This window comes from Coenobita brevimanus, chromosome 2 (genome assembly GCF_032717465.1).
Source record: "Coenobita brevimanus isolate Jiangsu-jjx chromosome 2, ASM3271746v2, whole genome shotgun sequence".
Taxonomy (NCBI): Eukaryota; Metazoa; Arthropoda; class Malacostraca; order Decapoda; family Coenobitidae; genus Coenobita; species Coenobita brevimanus.
In genome coordinates this window covers 2,055,001-2,077,281 of record NC_136955.1, presented here as the reverse complement: position 1 = coordinate 2,077,281, position 22,281 = coordinate 2,055,001, and the positions used below count along the sequence as shown (strand labels likewise).

General features: G+C 40.3%; 2 protein-coding genes across 4 annotated transcripts in view; one reads left to right on the top strand and one right to left on the bottom strand.

Moving 5' to 3' along the window:
• Usp7 (Ubiquitin-specific protease 7) overlaps positions 1–4,539 on the top strand; it is a 35,215-nt gene extending 30,676 nt beyond the window's left edge. For 2 of the 3 annotated variants that reach the window (XM_080265498.1, XM_080265509.1), the window contains 2 exons: positions 232–340; positions 1,744–4,539. In XM_080265498.1, the coding sequence (XP_080121624.1) occupies positions 232–340; positions 1,744–1,847 (213 nt within the window). In that variant the 3' untranslated portion in view covers positions 1,848–4,539. The remainder of the gene's footprint in view (positions 1–231; positions 341–1,743) is intronic. The other variant, XM_080265502.1, reaches the window with a different exon arrangement.
• Positions 4,540–5,643: 1,104 nt separating this feature from the next.
• LOC145391062 (cystinosin homolog) overlaps positions 5,644–22,281 on the bottom strand; it is a 26,754-nt gene continuing 10,116 nt past the window's right edge. Inside the window, exons 6-12 of the mRNA XM_080265795.1 lie at positions 20,501–20,647; positions 18,694–18,793; positions 15,993–16,112; positions 15,151–15,327; positions 13,503–13,620; positions 12,802–12,904; positions 5,644–5,671 (exon numbers count right to left, since the gene is read on the bottom strand). Coding sequence (XP_080121921.1) covers positions 5,644–5,671; positions 12,802–12,904; positions 13,503–13,620; positions 15,151–15,327; positions 15,993–16,112; positions 18,694–18,793; positions 20,501–20,647 — 793 coding nt within the window. The remainder of the gene's footprint in view (positions 5,672–12,801; positions 12,905–13,502; positions 13,621–15,150; positions 15,328–15,992; positions 16,113–18,693; positions 18,794–20,500; positions 20,648–22,281) is intronic.

Sequence of the window (22,281 nt, the reverse complement as noted above, 5' to 3'; positions counted from 1 at the left end):
CCTTGCTTGTCGTATAAATGGAGGCTGATCAACTTCAGGAGAAAGGCAGCTTCAGCCTGCAGTCCGTTAGGTTCAGGTCCAGATGAACGAAGGACCAGAACAACAAAAACAGAGAGTGTATGACTAGATGATTTTATGTTTCAGGTATTTTTTAGGAAGAGACTAAACCCATTCATGATGATGACAATTATAAGGTGACATTTTTCTCATCCTTGTTTAATTTCCTTGCAGTACCGGTTTGCGATTGTAACAATGGCGCGACCCTCCTTCCTCTCGGATGATGATGTGGTTAACCTCCAAGACTTTAAACCTCACCCCAACCAAGGTCAGGTTCATGAAGGTCAGATCACCCAGATTCAGGTCAATAGAACTTAAATTAATAACTTTTTTTTTTCTTTGGTGTTTGATCATATTGTGGTTATAATGTGTGTGTATTTTTCTTTAACTTATATGTACAGTCAGTCCCTGTTTAAAGGCATTGTGTTGCTTATAAATTAACTTGCTCCCTGGACCCTACCTCACCCCATTTTGAGAGTTGAGAAGAGGTCTGGATGATGATGATGATGAATGCTAAATTAACAGCTTTACTATACTGCTTTCATGCTAATTTAGCCTAAAATTGTCCTCCCTCCATCTTGAATGCTAAGCTGTAGTACTAGATGAATGCTAAAATATGGTGCTAATCACAAAGAAGTGCTACAAAAAAGATGCACAGCCATAATATTACCTTTTTCTTCCATTGGGCTATGTGAAAGATGGTGCTAAAAGACAAAAATCTGGGCCATGTCGGAGAAAATGTACTATAGTAAATTAATCCTTTCCTTCATTTAACATTGGTTGTGATTCATAAAAGATTTTGAAGTCAGAAGTGAGTGTATTTTTGCATTTAACTTCTTCCATGACTCAGAAACATGTCTCATAGTTGTTTCAGTTGTTACACTTAAAGTAGTATCCTGCCTCCATGCTTTAAGACTTTCTGTGAGGGCTGACTGTAGGTTAATTTGTCTCTTGCTATAATCCAGTCCAGACTCACACATGGCCATAACCCACCCTTCCACACTTTCCCATATTTCTTTACTCAAACTCCATCTCTGTAACTATAATCCTAATGTGAAAGGGACTACAGTGACAGGTGATTGAATTAGGCTGCACCCACGCCATATTCTTGCTGGTTTGAGTGAATGCGAGCAAGAATTTTGTGTCACTAACCCAATACAAGTGGCCAGCCTGGATATGGGCAGGTGTGGACAGAATATTCTATGGGTTACAGTGATGCAGAACTATCATCCGCACCATAAAGTATTTGGTGTGGATGCAGCCGTAGAGGGACTGAGTATGGACAAATATGGAAGGGCGTGAGTTATGGCTGAGTGTTGTACAGTACAAACTCAAATCCAAAATGCATTGTTCCAAAGGCTTTGTGGAAAGTGGAATGCTATCTACGAGAAAATCATGTAAAAATAGAGTATTATAAACAGTAAATGTAGTGAAATACCTTGCATTGTGTAAGTTATCATTTGTTCTCATACAAAAGCACTGTGTCTTCATGTATGCATTGCTTGTGTGATGGCAAGAAGTATGAACACCTCACTATAGCATGGTGAAATATATTGGAATGTGGAGGTTTTTGGAAATTGAGTGTTTGGCTTTGGGAGTTTGTACTGTATTAAGTTACAATGGACTGTTAGTGGTGTAAATATATTGGCAAGAGGTGTATTCATTTTGTTTTCTTCCTCACTACAGCCTCCATCCCTGCCCGGCCATGGCTTGGTTTGGAACACATAAACAAGGCACCCAAACGATCCCGATATAACTACCTGGAAAAGGCCATTAAGATTTACAACTGAAGAGAGGGAGAGAGAGGTGGAAGGAAGGAAGGAGAATAGAGGAGAAGGAGGAGGGATATAAGGAGCAGGAGGAGAGGTGGGTGGATGGTGGTAGCTTGGATCATCAGCAAAGGAGTGATAAGGAAGGTAGGAGCAAGTGAGGAAACACGTCAAATGGCTCACCCTTCCTCGCGACACCAGGATGGCAAGATGTGGGATGCCAAGTTAAGACGTGTGGCAGTGTGTGTGCGTGTGAGGGTTGCTGGGGTACAATTGCAGACCTAAATATTGATCCAGTGCCAGATTATACAGACATCCCTCTCCCCAAATGAAGGTTTGTGGATGACAAATATCAGTCCACTGCCTGGCTATACAGATGTCCCACAACTACTGTACTTCCTTGTGCCCCAGAAGGAGGATGGTGGACTGCAGAAGGGCAGTTTAAGCCTGCAGTTCACTGGAACTTTTCAAGTGAGCCAAGTAACTTAGCACCTTCATTACAATCCATAATAAGGCAGTGAATCATTACTGTTGAAAGCTAACAAAAAAGCATTAAGAATATTGTGAAAGAGTTTCGTAATTGCTTAGCAAGAAGTGGAATGATATTAATGTCTGCAGCTGTACCTTAAACCGAGAACCACCAGCAAGCATTGTCCGATCTTAATTTATTTATTTTTCAACGGCAAGAAATCCTGCACTGCCTCACACACACATACACACACACAGATGTGCACATGTATATAGCTGATCAGAGTGCGAGAGTGAAGGTCTGCACTTTAACTGCTACTGCTAGAAACTTTTAGGTGCGGTTTGCAGTTGGTGGTCAGAGTTATAATTTCCTTTTTAAGCAGCTTAGACGTACATGTTTTAGTGCGCTTGCGACAAACAAAGAAACCTGTAGAAACTTTTCACGTGTCTGTGATAAACGTAAGGAGGGCCTGATGAAGCCTTGAGTGATGCAGAGAAGATGCCAACTCACGGGAAGAAGCTTTCAGTAGTGATAATATATTGTACTAATTGACAAGTCTAGTGGAGCATATTGCTATTGGTCTTTGTGTCCAGGTTGAGAATTACTGTATGGATCTTGAGAAATGAATCCACTAGCGGGAGATCTAGCCATCAGGTTTATTGGAATTAAAGATTGTGCACTGAACTTACTAAACAGACCTATTTAGGTGGGAATGAAATATGCACCAGATTTTATCTAAACTAAACGTCACAGAGCAGTACGTCTCACTTTTGTGTCCTGAGTACTGTAAGAGATGCAGGTTATGTAACACAATGTTTAAGCAACACTGGATGTAGTGAAGCCTTCAGAGTAGGTTTTCTCACCAAGGAATAGGGTTAGTAAAGTGATAAGTGTTATGTCTGACTACTAAGTGATGGCTGTTATTTTTACACAAGTGTATGTAAATGGGAGGTGTGAAAAATTGATCTATTGTTAAACTATCTAAAATCTTTTGTTCCTTGTATAAAGAGAACTAAACATTTTTTTTTTGTTTTTTCTGAAATTTTTGCACATCAGTGTGTCTTGTTGCTTATTGAAAATACTTGTCGCAATATTTTTGTCCAAAAGAGTGGATTCTGTTCTAGCAGGATAATTGCAGTATATTGTTTGCATCTGTAACTTGGAATCTGTTTTGTAATTTCTATAAGTGCTGAAAGAAATTTCTTGTAATTTTACTTGCTAATGTAAGTTGGTGATTTATATAGGTTTGGATATTTTTCTGGCATATATTGAACAGGTGTCAGGCGATTTAACAGGAGGATATTAAACATTTCTCTTCATTTAATTTCTCTCATCACTAATGGGTTTCCAGCTGAAAAATATTTACTATATTCTGTATATGCGGACAAAAAAAAAAAAAATCTTACCTTTTAAACTGCTGGTCTATGATTATTGTTGCTGTAGGTGATGTAATTTATTTTTGAGGTCTGTCATTGCAGACTTTCACTGCTATAACTTAACATTAATTGAGCTGTGTTTTCTCACCCACTCACAGAAGGAGGTAGGGAGGTAGGTAGAGAGAAAGATGATTGGAAGTTTTGAGAGGAAGAAAAGAAATGAGTGCATGTAGGAAAGGTAACTTGAAAATATTGAAAAATTTATGAGAAGAAAAAATAGGATAGAAAGAAATATATGATTGATTTAGGAAAAGTAACTAAAAATAAAAAGTGAGGAGTGATGAAAGGAGAAGGAAGAATATATAGATAGGCGACAGAAGATAGAAAACACAGTATAAGGAGAGATGATGAAAGAAGGAAAAATATACTGTAAGAATATATGCTGAAAGAAGAACGAATGAGGACAAGTGGTGAAAGGAAGAAAAACGCAAGGTTAAATGAAGGCGGAAGAAAAATTTAAGGATGGATGACAAAAGATGGAAGAAAAATGCAGGGATGGGTGAAGGAAGGAGGGAAAGTATAAGGATAGATACTGAAAGAAGAAAATATGAGGATAGATGAAGAGAGAGAAAATGGATAGAAGACAGGCCGCCACGCCTACCACCACCCACCGCGTTACCTCCTCGTCCCTCTACACTAAGACTGTGATAATAACGCGACAGTGTTGTTCTATGGGCACTAAAACATAACCCCCTCCCCCCCTCAAGCGGTCTTAACCTCCCACTCCTTACCCTGCGACATCCTCCCCCTCCCTCAACATTTATGCAGCATGTGGAATATTGCGTACAGATTTAGGGCAGAAAGAAAATTCATATATAAATATATATATATAAAGTTTGTAAGCTGAATATTGTCACGAGATTTTTTTTTTTTTTTTCTTCTATGTTCTTTTGTGTAATTTTTTGTTTCCCATCGCAAACCTAATAACAGAAATTTTTTGCAAATACTGTATGAGATTATAGAAAGTTGTGCATATTGCTTGTGGAATTTTTTTGTAAGCAAGCATGATTGCATGAGCGTCAGTGTACTGTATGCTGTGTGCATGTCGTTTGTGTTTGTGCATTGTGTGTGCATGTGTGTGTGTGTGTGTGTGTGTGTGTGTGTGTTAACAGTGGCCTCTTCAGAGACATTTTTTTGTGAATATTTTATTGAAGGAGCCACCTTCACGGATGCACCCTCCTGAGTCACAGTTGGTGGTAGAAAGGGTAATATTAATAATGTAAGCTCCAGCACACACAGCCTCTGCTGAATATGGATAACCAGAACCTTCAGACAGATACGGCCCGGGAGCCTTTCCTGAACACAAATAATTGGGACCCACCAGCAGATAGGGCATGTGCTTGGGGTTAGTTGAAAGGTTACATTTTGGGGCACCAACCACAAATAACTATATATAACCAACAACACCACCACCACCATCGCCTAGAGAGGGAGGCATGACTGTCCTAACCAACCTCCCTTGTACTTTATAGCCTTTCATATTCTGTACAGTTGATACGTTTAATTTTATTATGTAGCTGTCCAGGCTGACGATTCGGGTACTGATGACCAGGCACGTCGCTGGACCCTTAACTCCAGCCATTTCGGACTACATCCTTTTTTATTTATGCATTTTTTTTCTTTTCTTTTTAAGCAACACACACTACTTCTGTTAATAAATCAATCATCAGTAATAATTACATGTAAAAAGATTTGTTTTCTGTTTCCTTTATCCTGATGTGGCTTGACAACAAGATACGTTCAGGGTTTGATGCATTGCTCTTGAGAGATTGCAGGAGAGGTTGTGCCTTGTTGCTTTAGTTCTTGACTGATGTACTTCTTACATACTTAGTACCCCCATAGTTCAACATTTGTAGGCAGGCTTTAAATTTCTGTCCAGTGCTTTCTTATAAGAGTTTAATTGCTGCCACTCCTACTGGTATGAGTTGATGTCACAATTCCTGTAATAGCAAATGTGTAAATATGTGTTGATTGCCTGTGAAATCCATAAAGGAAAAACTGATGGTTTGGGAAATAACAGGTTATTGTTATTAATAATATATTATTACTGTACACCAGGAAACCATTTAGTATGCTGGGTGGTAACCATATAACCAGATTATGACACCTTGTGATTTAGTGGCTAATTAAGGTGCTCCAATATGATTGAGCCAGTGTAGGTTTATATCCAAGGGGTGGTTGGGGTTTAATGCCCACGTAATGCCACTCGGGTGAGTGAGGCTGGTCACTCTCATCTTAAATGTCAGGACCAACTTGCCTAGCCCCGGGCTCCTGCGCTCCGTATGGGGCTACCTAGGATTGGATGATGGATTATTATTTTAAGTGGTAGATGGGGGTGCTCACCATCCATTCACTTGATGTGCTGCTGCTCTCAGGTGACTGCCCATTCCCCTCTTCCTTTTTTCTTTCCATCCTCTTCTGTCTTTCCCTCATTTTTTTCCTCCTCCTTCCATCTACGGGTGACTCTACATTGAGCGACAAGCGAAATGGTTTCCTGTACACCAGGAAACCATTTACTACACTGGATGGTAACCATATAACCAAATTATTGCGCCTGGTGGTTTAGTGAGTAATTAAGGTGTTCCAATTGTATTGAACCTGTGCAGGTTTATATCCAAGGGGTGGTGGGGGTTTATTGCTCACATATAGTAATGCCATTCAAGGATGAGTGAGGCTGGTCCCTCATCTTAAATGTCGGGACCAACTTGCCAAGCCCCGGGCTCCTATACTCTTCATGGGGCAACACTGGTTTTGGTGATGGATGTTTTATTATTTCTACTATTAGTATTGTTAACACCAAGAAACCCAGTGTCATTTTGTAAAGAAGTTCATCCAGTTGGGGGGGGAAAAAAAAAAAAAATACGTGCTACACTGTTGGAAACTTGAAGCCTGCCAGCAAACATGGAACTAGAACAGTCACCACAAATTTTATAAACAGATATACATGTTGTCTAGATAGTAGATAGGTGGATACCATCGACCCTGGGAGGCACTACCATGAGAGTAAAGTGTGGCTGCAAGCTTGGTAAATAGCCACAGAGTCATCACTTTTAGGCAGGGAACATTCAGCCACAGTGCAGTTGCTTGGTGATCAGTTTTTTCATAGTTTCATCTTTTTTTCCATGTCAAGTCCTAAGCTGAGATTCTCACTGGTACAGATGTTATTACGCTTCTTAAATTTCTTTTTTCCCCAGCAACTGTTGGGAAGTAATTAGCTGGTTTTTGCATTTGGTTTAGCTTCCAGTCCATAGAAAGTATCAGTTGTATCAAGACCAACTCCTGTACAGGGATTTCTTACGAGGGAACATGGCATCATTTTTAAGTACAGTATTGTATTTATGTGTGAGATATTCTTTGGAGATACTGGTATTTTCCTTTTGTTACTTGGAATAAATTCTTGACCCAAGTGCAAAGAACTTGTTGGTGATAGATACATTTTGATCGTTTGTATTGGTAGTTTGAATAGTCTGTAAAGGCTCTTACATGCTTGAATATGTCAGCCTTGTGAATAGTCACTCGATACGGAAGAAGAGGCAGAGACATCATGTGGGTGGCGTCTTTCCACTTGCTCCTTAATTATGAAGCTCAGTAACGATTTTGTGACCATTAGTTTACGTGCATTTGCGTGTGTGTGGATCCTTGGAGTCACAGAGAAGCTGGAGAGACAACGAGGCGTCATAATGTAGTCTGGCAGTGGTGGTAAGTACAAGAGATAGTGTTGACGCCTTCAAGATTTGTCTAAAGATCGGAGACTTCAATTTTTCATTATAGGCTGGTTGGTTTATTAATACTTTACCACTCGGGCTCGAGTCTCCCCAGTTTCCTGTTCAAATGAGTCACAGGTTGCTGAGGGTAGAAATAATGGTATGATGGGAACTGGGGGCTTCGAACATCAAGGTTAGTGGCAATCCTAGGTGGCTGGAATTTGGTTAGGTTGGCGGGAATCGAGATCGCTGGTAAACAAAATGCTGTGAGCGTTCATGCAGCTCCTTAAATACCCCAAAATAGGTAAAATTTGTTCTGTGTACTTTTTGCAGTCTAAAATCAACAACCAGTTGTGTGTTGCATATTGTACTAAGGTTACATTCCTGAAGAACGTGAAAATGTAAGAAGACAAGTGCAACTGCCGCGCCCGTTAAAAAATTTAGTTCTGTCTGTTGTCAGGAGTTTGCACATTGCTGCTTCACATTTTTAGTTCACGTTGAATGTGTGTGTGTGTGTGTGTGTGTGTGTGTGTGTGTGTGTGTGCTTGATTATCATTTGTGTGTTTTTGTTTTTGGCGTCTGCTTTTGGATACTGCCTTCATGTACCCAGTTTTCTTTGTTATGATGTTTCCTCACTATTTACATTTCAGCATATAAGACATCAGTATCCAATCCTGTGTTAATGCCTCATGAGGAGCGCAGGAGCCCGGGGCGAGGCAAGTTGGTCCTAGTATTTAAGGTGAAAGCGACCAGCTTCACATTTCCCTGAGTGGCACTTGAGCAATAAACCCCAAATCCCTACACAGGCTCAATCCGATTGGAACGCCTTAATTACCCACTAAACCACCAGGCGCCATAATTTGGTTATATGGTTACCACCAGCGTAGTAAATGGTTTCCTGATGTACAGTACAGGAAACCGTTTGGCTTGTCAGTGTACACCTGTGGGTGGGGGGGAGGGAGGGTGACAGGTAGTCAAGACGTTTTTAGCAAGTGGAAGACGAAGTAAAAAGCCAATTGGGGCAGCCTGGTAAAATAAGAAAATGGCAGCCAGGAAGCCTGGGGGGAAAAATGCGAAGACAGTAACAATAAAACAGCGTTCGCGCCCTTATAAAAAAGCCACCCGAGTCACTGGATACCACACACACCACAAAGCCAGTCAGGAGACAGGACGTGTGTGCTGGGCAATCCCCAGGTCCTGTCCTCCCCACTTACTGTTTTTTAATCAGCCCATACACCACTGACCGGGCTAATGTATGGCCCGGCCTGCACTATATGTGCAGGGAATCTTTCAACGAACGAACACTGGATACGGAAGAAGAGGCAGAGACGTTACGTCATGTGAGCGGCGTCTTTCCACTTGCTCCTTAATTATGAAGTTCAGTAACGATTTTGTGACCATTAGTTTACATACATTTGCGTGTGTGTGGATCCTTGAAGTCACAGAGAAGCTGGAGCAACAACGAGGCGTCAAGATGTAGCCTGGCAGTGGTGGTAAGTACTTCAAGGTTTTTCAAAAGATCGTCGACTTCAATTTTTCCTAGGCTGGTAGTTTTATTAGTACTCTACCACTCCGGTTCAAGTCTCCCCAGTTTCCTGTTTAAGTAAGTCACAGGTTGCTGAGGGTAGAAATGATGCTGTGATGGGAACTGGGGGCTTCCAACATCAGGTGTAGTGGCAATCCTCTGAAATTTGGTTAGGTTGGCGGGAATCGAGATCGCTGGTAAACGAAATGCTGTGAGCGTCCATGCAGCTCCTTAAATACCCCAAAATAAGTACAGTTTGTTCTGTGTGCTTTTTGCAGTCTAAAATCAACAACCAGTTATCTGTGTTGCATATTGTACTAAGGTTACATTCCTGAAGAACGTGAAAATGTAAGAAGACAAGTGCAACTGCCGCTCCCGTTAAAAAATTTAGTTCTGTCTGTTGTCAGGAGTTTGCACATTGCTGCTTCACATTTTTAGTTCATGTTGAATGTGTGTGTGTGTGTGTGTGTGTGTGTGTGTGTGTGTGTGTGTGTGTGTTTTAGTTTTTGGTGTCTGCGTTTGGATATTGGCTTCATTGTTTTTCTTTTGTCACCCTTTGTCGTACCCTGTGTTGTTTATGATGTTTCCTCACTATTTACACTTCATTATCTAACGCTGACGACAATGCTTGAAAAGGCATTTATATGAAAACAAGGCCGTGGATATGGTATGGTTAGTTAGGCTTAGGCTACACAGGAAATTATTATTATTATTATTATTATTATTAGTTGTAGTAGTAGTAGTAGTATTGCAACAACCACTACTACTGCTGCTACAACAACAACTACTACTATTATAATTATTTAGTACATGTACTGTATACTTAAGTAGGCCTATAGATTATGATTTTTCGAGTATCGTAGTTCATGTTAGTCCTGTATATTGTTTTGAAGTGATGGTTCTTTGCTATTAACGGCAATTGGATGCAGTTCTAGAAGCTGGGAGTGAGCGTCTTTCTCTCTCTCTCTCTCTCTCTCAGGGAAATTTTTAGGATTGCCTTCATGGATTTCATCTCTCTCTCTCTCTCTCTCTCTCTCTGGGAAATTTTTAGGACATTGCATTCATGGATTTCGTCTCTCTCTCTCTCTCTCTCTCTCTCTCTCGGAAATTTTTTAGGACATTGCATTCATGGATTTCGTCTCTCTCTCTCTCTCTCTCTCTCTCTCTCATCAGATTACCACTTCTTTTTTCCTTCGGCACTTCCGTTAATAAATTTCGCGATTTTGTGTTGTTTACGTATTACAATTCTCGTTTCAATTCCCAGACAAATTACGTTAGGTTAGGTTAGGTTAGACTGGTTGTTATGTATCTGCCAGAGAAATATATAAAGGTTTCATCTTTCGTTATGTAGTAGTGGTGGTGGTGGTAGTGATGGAGTTGTTGTTATTATTATTATTAGTGGTAGTAGTAGTAATAGTAGTGGTGGTGGTGGTGGTGGTGGTATTGATTGTGGTGGGGGAGGCCAAGGATGAGATGGAGGGATGGAGTGGAGAGGTATATGAGAGAGGGGGGTGAGCTGGGGGCAGGGCAGTGAAATGGTGGGGGACAGGGCGATATGGAGGCGATTTGTTTGTGGCCACTTCTTAGAGGTTTAAGGCGTTTGGCAATAGACAGATAGATAGACACGAAGAATAAGAATAGGTTGAAAAGGTAAAACTGAATAAGGACATAGGTAGCAAAAAATTTAATGAAAAAAGAAATTATCGTAGTGAAGGGACTGAAAGGGAAGACAATAACACATTATTATTATTATTATTATTATTATTATTATTATTATTATTACAGTTATCATACTTAGATTACTACACATCTTTATTCACAACAGATTCTTACATTTACCATTATAGAACATTATTTATTACCATTATCTTTACCTTACATGCTTTATTTATTGCATTATTTATACACACATTATCACAGCCTCTTTATTAGTTATCTCTGTAAATAGTAACTTAGAGAATTACAGAAGGATTAAGATGCCAGGTGTATTTTCTGAGGTTTTAGTGTAGTGGAATGGAGTGTGATTGTGGAGTGGAATGTGGTATGGTGGAGTGGAGTGGTGTGATGTACTGTAGTGTAAGTGTAGTGTAGTGTAGTGTTGTAGTGTGATGTAGTAATGTGTAGTGTAGTAGTGTGATGCAATAAAGTGGAGTGGAGTGGAGTGTCGTTGGTGATGTAGTCAGGTGGAGGTAATACAGGGTAGTGTAGTAGTGTGATGTTGTGTAGTGAAGTTAAGGTAAATAGTGTAGTTGTTTTGACACTAGAAAATGATGCTAGTCACGAAGAAGTGCCATGGAAAGGATGTAGAGCCGTAGCATTGTCTTTTGCTGCTACTGAGCTACGTGAAATAAGCTGCAAAAGGACGAAACTCTGGGCCTTCCTTCCTTCCCTCCCTCCCTCCCTCCCTCCCTCCCTCCCTTCCTTCCTTCCTTCGATCGTCTATATATGCGTACTGACATCTTTTTCGTATACTTCATTGTTCTCTCTCCTTCTCTTCGTTCCTTCATTCCTCCCTCCTTCCTTCTATCCTTCCTTCCTTCCTTCTTTCTTTCCTTCGTCTATTTATGCGCACTGACATCCATTTCGTATGCTGGATTGTCCTCTCCTTCATTCTCCTCCTTCTTCTCCTTCTCCTTCTCTCCCTCCTCTCCCTCCAGTGGCGCTCCTCTGTTGGAAGGAGAGATGGAGAGATTAGAGATAAAATGAGGGATTGTTGATTTTCATTATCTGTTTATCTATCTGTCTATATCTGTCTATCGGTTTATCCATCTCTCTCTCTCTCTCTCTCTCTCTCTCTCTCTCTCTCTCTCTCTATCTCGCTCAGTCTGTTCATGTCTGTCTTCATGTGTATCTCTTTATCTATCTCTCTCCGCATTTTTCCGTCTGTCTGTGTGTATGTATTTGTCTGCCTATGTCTACCTATCTATCCATCTGTTAGTGTGTCCATCAAATCACCAGTCTGCCGATCTATTTATCTATCTATCTATCTATCTATCTATGTTCATCCATCTGTTACTCCGTCTATCTGATAACCTATCTATCTATCTATCCACCTACCTACCTACCTATCCATCTGTCTGTCTGTCCATCTATCTTACTGTCTGTCTGTCTATGTCTGTCTATCTCTGTCTACCTATCTATTTATCTATCTGTCTGTCTGGCTCACCTATCTGTGTCAATCTATCTATCCATCTATGTGTATCTATCAGTCTATCTACAGTATCTATCTGTCTTTCTTTATCCATCCTGCCATCTGTCTGTCTATCCACCTATCTCTGTCTGTCTGTCTATCTATCTATCCACCACCCACCTGTATAGACTAATGCTGGGTAATAAACAGAATATCTATCTTTCCATCTCCCTATCTATCTATCTATCTATCTGTCTATCTACCTGTCTATCTATCTATCTATCTATCTATCACCCACCTGTAAAGACAATAATGCTGGATAAAGAACAGAATATCTATCTTTCCATCTCCCTATCTATCTATCTATCTATCTATCTGTCTATCTACCTGTCTAATCTATCTATCTATCTATCTGTCACCCACCTGTAAAGACAATAATGCTGGATGAAGAACAGAATATCTATCTTTCCATCTCCCTATCTATCTATCTGTCTGTCTATCTACCTGTCTATCTATCTATCTATCTGTCACCCACCTGTAAAGACAATAATGCTGGATGAAGAACAGAATATCTATCTTTCCATCTCCCTATCTATCTGTCTATCTATCTATCTGTCACCCACCTGTATGGACAATAATGCTAGGTAATAAACAGAATATCTATCTTTCCATCTCCCTATCTATCTATCTATCTATCTATCTGTCACCCACCTGTAAAGACAATAATGCTGGATGAAGAATAGGATGTTGAAGAAGATCGAGAGCAACCCCAGCCCTAGTTTGGCCGGGTCAGTTAGCACGGACATCCAGTCATCTAAAAAAAAAAAAAAAAAAATACAAAAAAATAAAGAAAAAAATAAAAAAGAAACATGAAGAAAAAATAAAATATAAAGAAAAAATAAAGAAAAAAAGAAAAAAATATATATATAAAAAATAAAGAAAAAAAAGACAATTAAAGAAAAAATAAAAAGAAAAATAAAGAAAACAAAAAAATAAAGAACATGAAAAAATAAAGAAAAAACATTATATATATATTAAAATTTTCGATTTCCCTCTCTCTCTCTCTCTCTCTCTCTCTCTCTCTCTCTCTCTCTCTCTCTCTCTCTCTCTCTCTCTCTCTCTCACTCTCTCTCTCTCTCTCTCTCTCTCTCTCTCTCTCTCTCTCTCTCTCTCTCTCTCTCTCTCTCTCTCTCTCTCTCTCTCTCTCTCTCTCTCTCACTCACTCACTCTCTGTTACCTCCCCTAAGTGTTATTTCAAATACTCATACAGTCAAACCACAAAAAGTAAATAGAGTAACTGAGACAGACAGACAGACAGACAAACAAAGTACGGCATGTGTTTGTTTATGTGTGTGTGTGTGTGTGTGTGTGTGTGTGAGAGAGAGAGAGAGAGAGAGAGAGAGCTAACTTACTGTAATTGGCAGCCAGGAGGAACATCTGTATGAGGGACAGTACCCCTCCTGAGAAGTCGAGCATCACTTGGTAAATACTCCAGCCTTCCGTGCTCCTGTGCTTGTAGTTGATGTACAGCTGACCAGGCAGGGAGAGGCAGTGTTAGTCAGGGTTATGCAGGGAGAGGCAGCGTTAGGCAGGAAAAAGTAGGGTAAGAGAGGGAGAGGCAGGGTTAAACGGGGAGAGGTAGGGTTAGGCAGGAAAAAGTAGGGTAAGAGAGGGAGAGACAGGGTTAGGCAGGGAGAGGCAGGGTTAGGCAGGAAGAAGTAGGGTAAGAGAGAGAGAGACAGGGAGAGGTAGGGTAAGGCAGGAAGAAGTAGGGTAAGAGAGACAGGGAGAGGTAGGGTAAGGCAGGAAGAAGTAGGGTAAGAGAGAGAGAGACAGGGAGAGGTAGGGTTAGGCAGGAAGAAGTAGGGTAAGAGAGGGAGAGGTAGGGTTATGCAGGGAGGTAGGGTTAGGCAGTGTGTGGTAGGATTGGGTAGGGAGAGGCAGGGTTAGATAGGGAGAAGCAGGATTAGGCAGGGTTAGGTGGGAGACAAGGAGATGCAGGAATAGACAGGGAGTGGTAGGGAAAGGCAGAGTAAGGCTGGGAGAAGCAGGGTTAGTTAGATTTAGGAAGGGAGAGGTAGGGTTTGGCAGGGCTGGGGAGAGACTAGTTTATAAAAAGAATATATTACAGAGAAGTACACAGTATTATGGTATGGATATTTAAGAGGGAAATATCGTTGTTAATCTCTATCTCTTTCAAGTCAGTATTATGGCAAAAATTATCCAGGCATTTGATTTGAATTCATGAAGGTCAGTCATATGTGAAAATAAATTGTTTCGTTATGTATTCTGTTATTTGAGAATCGGAATTTTAAGATGAGAAATGGTGTAACAGCAGTAAGAATAATAATGATAATAATAATAATGATGATGATGATAATAATAATAATAATAATAATAATAATAATAATAATAATAATATAGTAGTAGTGGTAATAGCAGTAGTAGTCAATCAATCAAACCTTTATTTCATAGCGCTGCTACATAAAAAATGAATAAAATAGAGGTTCAAAAATACTGTACATTACAAAATCTTGGTATATTACATGATGAAATACAGTGTGCGGCAAGTTACTACTTAAAATATACATTTGACATACTCAAAACATATCAGTTTTTCTTTTCGTATAAAGAACATGGTAGCAGTACCTTTGCTGTGGATATAACGCTTGGTCTTTGTTCCTAATTAGCGAGCAGAGGCAACAGCTGCTACAACCGCAGCTGCAGCAGCCAATTGGTCATAGAACCTCCCCCCCCCTTTTATTTTATTTTTTTTAAGAGGATTCACATACAAGTTAAAATATAAAATACATACCGGTACTCCTATTGCCAATAAAGTTGTCATTCTGTTTAATAACAATGTTTATACAAAAACGTACGATAAAAACCAGCCGTTAGTAAAACAGTAGTAGTAGTAGTTGTAGTAGTAGTAGCAGCAGTAGTCGTAGTAGTTGTAGTAAAAATGATAATAATAATGATAGTAATAGTAATACTAATGATAATAGAAATAATAATAATAATAATAATAATAATAATACGAGTACTAACAAACTGCCTTACCTGTGGCGTATACTTGATAGCAGTAATAGTCAGCTTGATATAAGACAACCAGTACAGCACGTCAATCCACAGCACGTCAGCCACGGTGGGCACGAGTATGATCCACACTAACGCTGAGAGGATGAGCAGAGCGATGATGACACGGCATGGGATGGACACTCTCTGGCCTGGCTCCCTCTGAAATGGTGGTTGTGGTAGTAGCGGTAGGAGCGGGAGTAATGGTGGTGGTGGTGGTGGTGGTGGAAGTGAGGTGGTGGTGGTCGGAAGGGGAGTGGTGGTGGTAGGAAGGGGAGTGGTGGTGGTGGTGGGAGTGATGGTAGTGGTGGTGGTAGTAGGTGGAGTGATGGTGATGGTGGTGGTACGGGATGGAGGAGGAGTGGTAGTAGTAGTAGTAATGATAATAAAGATGGCAATTACAATAATGATAATATTTGTGTATAATAATAATGATGATAATTAAGGTAATGACAGTGCTAATTATAATGATGCTGATGATATTAATAACTGACTGACGATGCAGTTAATGACGACTATAATGATGCTAGTCACGAAGAAGAGTATTTAGTTATATGCTCTAATGTTTAACCGTATGGAAAGTGCTTTTTGCAGTCTTTCTTATTGTGTAGAGGGTAAAGACCTCTCTCTCTCTCTCTCTCTCTCTCTCTCTCTCTCTCCCTCTCTCACTAGGTAATCTGTATTGCAGTGCAGATCAGAGCGTATACCGGGAACATGGCGTCATTCACTGTATCAATCCATCTATATCTAATCCATCCGTCTATCTAACCATCCATCTCTCTCTCTCTCTCTCTCTCTCTCTCTCTCTCTCTCTCTCTCTCTCTCACCTTATAAAAGAAACACTGGATAATCTGTGCAGCGACGCAGATCAGAGCGTATAAGGGAAATATCACGTCATTCAGCCTCACGTGAAGGACGCTGCGTGGATGCCGTTCGTAGTACTCGTCCTGTGGGGAGTGAAGGAAGGAATAATCAAGACCTAGCACCCGTAAGCCATCAATTAACTACATGGCAATAAGGCTGGCGCTGAAGTGGTTTTGGTGACCGGCTTGGTGATGAAATGGTTTAACGTAAAATTACAGGAAGGAAGGGAGGGAGGATGGATGTGTCAATGGAAGGTCCTAAAACTATCCAAGTCAGTTGTCTAGCCTGATGGGAGTAGGGGGAAAATAAAGGCCGGAAGACACGGAAAGATCAAGAAGAGAGGTGGGACAGAAGAGAGAAGTACATCGAGAGAAGGACTGGAGACCAAAAGGCCCTGTTTACTCGCCTCTTACGCCAGGCAGGGATACTGGGGAAGTGTTTATTCTCCTCCAAAAAGGGAAGGTCGTCCTGGGGGAAGATTATTTATTTATTTATTTATGTTCTTTATTTATTTTTATTTATGTACTGCTATTTATTTATGTAGTTATTTATGCTGTTATATATTTACTGTTATTTATTTATGAACTGTTATTTATTTATGTAGTTATTTTTATATATTGCTGTTTATTCATCTTTATTTATGTACTTTTATTTATTTATTTATGTGCTGTTTTTCGTGTAATGATCCTCTTATTTAATTACGTATTTTATCATCATTTATTTTCATTTATTTTTGTAATTGTCCCGTTAAGGATACATTAATTTTGTCTATATTGTTTTTTATTCATTTATATATTAATGTACTTGTTTAATATATACATTTATATCTATATTTATATCTATATCTAAATTATCTATCTTGCTATCTGTCTGTCTGTCTGTCTGTCTGTCTCTCTCTCTCTCTCTCTCTTTCTCTCTCTCTCTCTCTCTCTGTATCCGTCTGTCTATGTCTCTCTATCTATCTGTCCATCTATCTATCTATCTATCTATCTATCTATGGTTATATACGTACTGTTTTCATTCCAACGTTCCTAACCTTTTTCGTGTCGTATCCCTTATAATATTTGGTGGTCATATTAACCCCTTTCTCCTCTTCCTTTAACACCTGAGTCATATTCATCACGGTAGCGGAGTGGTTAGTGTGTTTGTACTGTTTAACTTGGCCTAAAATTGCTACCTCTCTGTGTTGAAATCCGTGTTGCAGAAGATTAAGACTTGAATATTATGCTAGTCACGAAGAAGTGCAATCGAAAGGGTGTACAACCATAGTATTATCTTATTCTGCCACTGAGCCACATGAATTAAGCTCCAGTAGGGCGGTAATCTGGGCCAAGTTAAGGTGAATATAGTACAGGTGGACGTTTTGTAAAGCGTTTGCCTACATTTGCGTGTATAATTGTGTGTGTGTGTGTGTGTGTGTGTGTGTGTGTGTGTGTGTGTGTGTCTATTTATCTGTCTGTCTTTCTCTCTACTTATGTGTGTGTGTGTGTGTGTGTGTGTGTGTGTCTATCCATCTGTCTATATCTCTATCTATTTGTGTGTGTGTGTGTGTGTGTGTGTGTGTGTGTGTGTGTGTGTGTGTGTGTCTATATCTATCCATCTGTCTGTCTATCTATTTGTGTGTGTGTGTGTGTGTGTGTGTGTGTGTGTGTGTATCTATCCATCTATCTATCTGTCTGTCTGTCTGTTTGTTTGTGTGTGTGTGTGTGTGTGTGTGTGTGTGATATAATTCTAACTATAAAACGCCATAAAACCGGTGTTACTCATAGCCACCCCACCTGATCCACTCCACACCTGCCAATACCGCCAACACATGGCCACAATGCTACAGCCTCCCTCTTCCACTCCTCTATACAGACTCCTCATCTACCTCACTCCGAAATATTGCTAACTCCCTCATGACCTTCTAAAAACTTCTATCCCGTTATAAAAAGTGAATGAGGTGAATTGACCCTGTTTTCACTTGACAGAACTGGGTCATTTCCCTAACCTGAATATTGGGACCTGTTGTGGGTGTATGGTATTTATTTAGTTATTTAATTTTTTTATATATATAATTTCCAGCTAAATTTTGTACAGGATGGAAAAACGAGGATATGATTTTTGGTGGGTGTCTATTCCACAATGAATTATATATGTTTTCTTTATTAATTTTTTTGGGTGTTTTTTTTATATTATTTTTTTTCGGTTTATCTTTTTCTTCTTTAGGTTTTTCTTTTTCTTTTTTTTTTAGTTTTTGTTTTGTTTCTTTTTGTTTTGTTTTCTGTTTCTTTTAGTTTTTTTTTTTAGGTATTTCTTTTTTCTTTAAGGTTTTTCTTTTTTTAGTTTTTCTGTCCGTTTTTCTGTTTAGTTTTTTTCTTTTCTTTTTCATTATTGTCTTTGTTTTATTCATTTCTATTTTTCTTTTAATTTTGTGTTTTTCTCGTTTTTCTATATTTTCCTTTTATTTTATTTTATGGAGGGATGGGGTGGAGAGGTATATGAGAGAGGGGGGGGTGAGTTGGGAGCAGGGCAGTGGAATGGCGGGGGACAGGGCGACTTGGAGGCGATTTGTTTGTCGCCACCCCAAACGGGATTGAGGCGTCTGGCAATAGATAGATAGATAGATAGATAGATCTTTTTTTTTTTTACTTTTTTTTTCTTGTTTTCCTAGGTGTGACTGACCTGAATGGCTGGAATCCACAGCATGCCCATGTTGTATATGAAGTAGGAGAAGAAGCCCAGGAAGTTGAACGACAGGAAGTCAAAACTCAGCCCGACCACGCTGTTTGGGGGAGAGAGAGAGGTAGGTAGTTGTGGTGGTGGTGGTAGTAGTAGTAGTAGTAGTTGCTGTTGTAATGGTAGTAGCAAGAGTAGTAGAAGCAGTAGTGGTAGTAGTGTAACGGTAGTAGTTGTTGTTGTTGTAATGGTAGTAGCAAGAGTAGTTGAAGTAGTAGTGGCAGTAATAGTAGTAACGGTGGTGGTAGTAGCAGTAGTAGTAATAGCAGTAGTAGAAGCAGTGGTAGTAGCAGTAGTAGTAGTAGTAGTAGTAGTAGTAGCAGCAGTAGCAATAGTAGTAGTAGTAGCAGTAGTAGTAATGGTAGTATGGGGGGCCAGTGTGGAGGTGGAAAGATGGTGTAAAAGGAAGTAGGTACGATGAGAAGGCGAGGGAGCAGAGCAGCCCCAATAATAAGATACCGTACTCACTGTCAAAATACGTGTGAAGACAGGCATTGGCTAGACTGCACCTGGGTTATAGAGAGGAGTATTTTTATTTAACACGTGGTTGCATTTCTCACCAGACGGGACTGGGGTATTCACGCATCTTAAATACTAGTGGTTGTTGCATGGGTTTTTGCTGTGAGGTAGGAACGAGTCTCCTTGGTTACTAGTCAGATACACCCTCCAGATTTTTGAACGAGTCTCCTTGGTTACTAGTCAAATGCACCCTCCAGGTTTTTGAACGCTTCTCCTTGGTTATTAGTCAAATGCACCCTCCAGATTATTTAACTAGTCTCCTTGGTTACTAGTCAAATGCACCCTCCAGATTATTTAACGAGTCTCCTTGGTTACTAGTCAAATGCACCCTCCAGATTATTTAACGAGTCTCCTTGGTTACTAGTCAGATGCACCCTCTAGATTTTTTAGTGAGTCTCCTTGGTTACTAGTCAAATGCACCCTCCGGATTTTTGAACGAGTCTCCCTGGTTACTAGTCAAATACACCCTCCAGATATTTGAAAGAGTCTCCCTGGTTACTAGTCAAATGCACCGTTCACATTTTTGAACGAGTCTCCTTGGTTACTAGTCAAATGCACCCTCCAGTCTGACTACACGTGGCCAATGTGACTGCAGTTGATCAGGTTACAGTAAGAGCACTAACAGTAATGAACTCTTAAATTCCCTTTCAAATTTTTTTCTTTAATGCAAGGAAGAAGGAACCAAAGGCCAGGATCCCGCAAGACTGTTCCCTCTAAGAAAAAAAAACAAAAAAAAAGGTGACAGAGCCAAATTCAGGCGCCGTAACCCACTGAACCACTCAGTCAGCTTACCTTTTCCTTCGCCATTTGTGTAGAATCTGCTAAAAGGGGATAGGGAATTCGCAAAGGGGTTAGGAAATTTTTGCCAGGCTAAGATGAATACACTATAGAAACGAGCTCTTAAAACTCGTATGAGAGTGGAGCACCCTGACCCACTGAACCACCATCGATATTACCTTTTCCAGTTGTATATGTCTGCTGAGAGGAAGTAGGGAATTTTACCAGCTTACAGTAAATACACAATAGAAACGAGCTTTTCAAACACGTATGAGAGTGGAGCGCCTGGTCCACTAAGCCACTCCATCAGCTTACCTTTTCCGCCTCCAGCTGTGTAGAATCTGATGAAAGGAGTGGGGAATTTTGCAGTTAAAAATAAGTACACTATAGAAACGAGCTCTTAAAACACGTATGAGAGTGGAGCGCCCTGACCCACAAAGCCACTCCATCAGCTTACCTTTTCCTCCTCCAGTTGTGTACGATTTGCGGCAGGAATGAGATGTCCCAAGCGATTGTGTACAGCCAACCCAGGACATCTGCTGTAGTGGTGATGCCTTGGTCCTTCATAACCGATAGGACACTGAACGCATCCCTGGTGTCCACGCTGGGAGGGAGAGAAAGTGAGAGAGGGAAGGGGGTGAGTTGTGTGTGTGAGAGAGAGAGAGAGAGAGAGAGGGGTAGGGCTGTAAAAGAGAGAGTGTGTTTAAGTATGTGCATGAGATAGATAGGTAGCTAGAGAGAGAGAGAGAGAGAGTCAGTACGTAATAATGTTTGTTTTCCTCAGTATAGTCCTTCTTATCTATTATCTCACATTTGACCTCTGACCCCTGTTATCTGAAGGTCACAGGTATAATTAGCTGATTAGGAGAGAGAGAGGGGGGGGAGACAAGCATGCTGATAACAGAGAGAGAGAGAGAGAGAGAGAGCACCCACAACCCTATACACTCTTATGCTGATGACCGGACACTTCATAGTTCATTTACATTTAGTACCTCCTTTACACAGTTTGATATTACTAATTCCCAAATAAACACAGCAGTTTCTCTGAACCAGGACCTTTATGAAATGGGGACAAATAAATCTGGTCTCATTTAATGCTCAGAAAAGTAAATACATTCATTTCTCCAACAGAAAGAATCCCAGACTCCCACATAGTTTTAAATGATGTCAGTATGCCCATCCTAGGTGTCACACTAAACACCAAACTAAGCTGGACAGATTATGTTGAATCCCGTGATACAAATGCTTCTAAAAAATTGGGACTTCTGTACAGAGTTCGTGGGTTCTTCACTGACGAGCAGATGGTCACAATATACAAAAGTCATGTGCGTTCTCAGATCGAATACTGTTCGCCACTGTGGAGTGGATGTGGAGCGGTTGCACTGAGGCAGTTGGACAAAATTCAAAATACTGTAAAGTCATTAGATTAATCAATAATCCTGCCATTACGCAGGACCTTCCTCCATTATCAGTACCCAGAGATAATGCTTCTTTAGCATTATTTTATCGATATTTTTACCGTAAGTGCTCTGACGAACTGGCTTCAATTGTGCCTCCCCTTCACATTTTCTCCCGAAATACTCGGGCAGCTGGGAGCGCCCATGAACTCACACTCTCTCCCCCACAATGCAGAACCTCTGCTTATCAAAATTCATGTATCCCCAGAACTACTACTCTCTGGAATTCACTTCCTGGGAGTTGTTTCCCACAGACATTTAATCCACATTTATTTAACTCCAGTTGTTATAAATATTTTATGAATGGAGGAGGCCTTTAGGCACATGGGCTTGTTTTTTATTTCCTTTGTTTTTCCTTCCTCCATTTATTCTCTCTCTCTCTCTCAAAAAAAAATCCCTACCACAATGTTTACCCCTGCACTGGCCCAGGCTTTGTGTTTAATCTTATCCAGGTGAAGGAGATGGATTAGATAACGCGGGGGCAAGGTGTGTGTGTGTGTGTGTGTGTGTGTGTGTGTGTGTGTGTGTGTGAGAGAGAGAGAGAGAGAGAGAGAGAGAGAGAGAGAGAGATGTGAGTGATAGGTAGATAGATATTGTAGATAGATAGAATGAGAGGAGATTGAGAAAGAGCGTATGTACGAGTATAAACGAACGAAAGAGGGAGAGAGAGAGAGAGAGAGAGAATCAATGGACTGCCACAAGACCCAAACATCAGTACCTTGTAACACGATACCGAGGTGCAAAGAATAAATCACCAAGGAAGTGGCGTTAAGATCTTTCC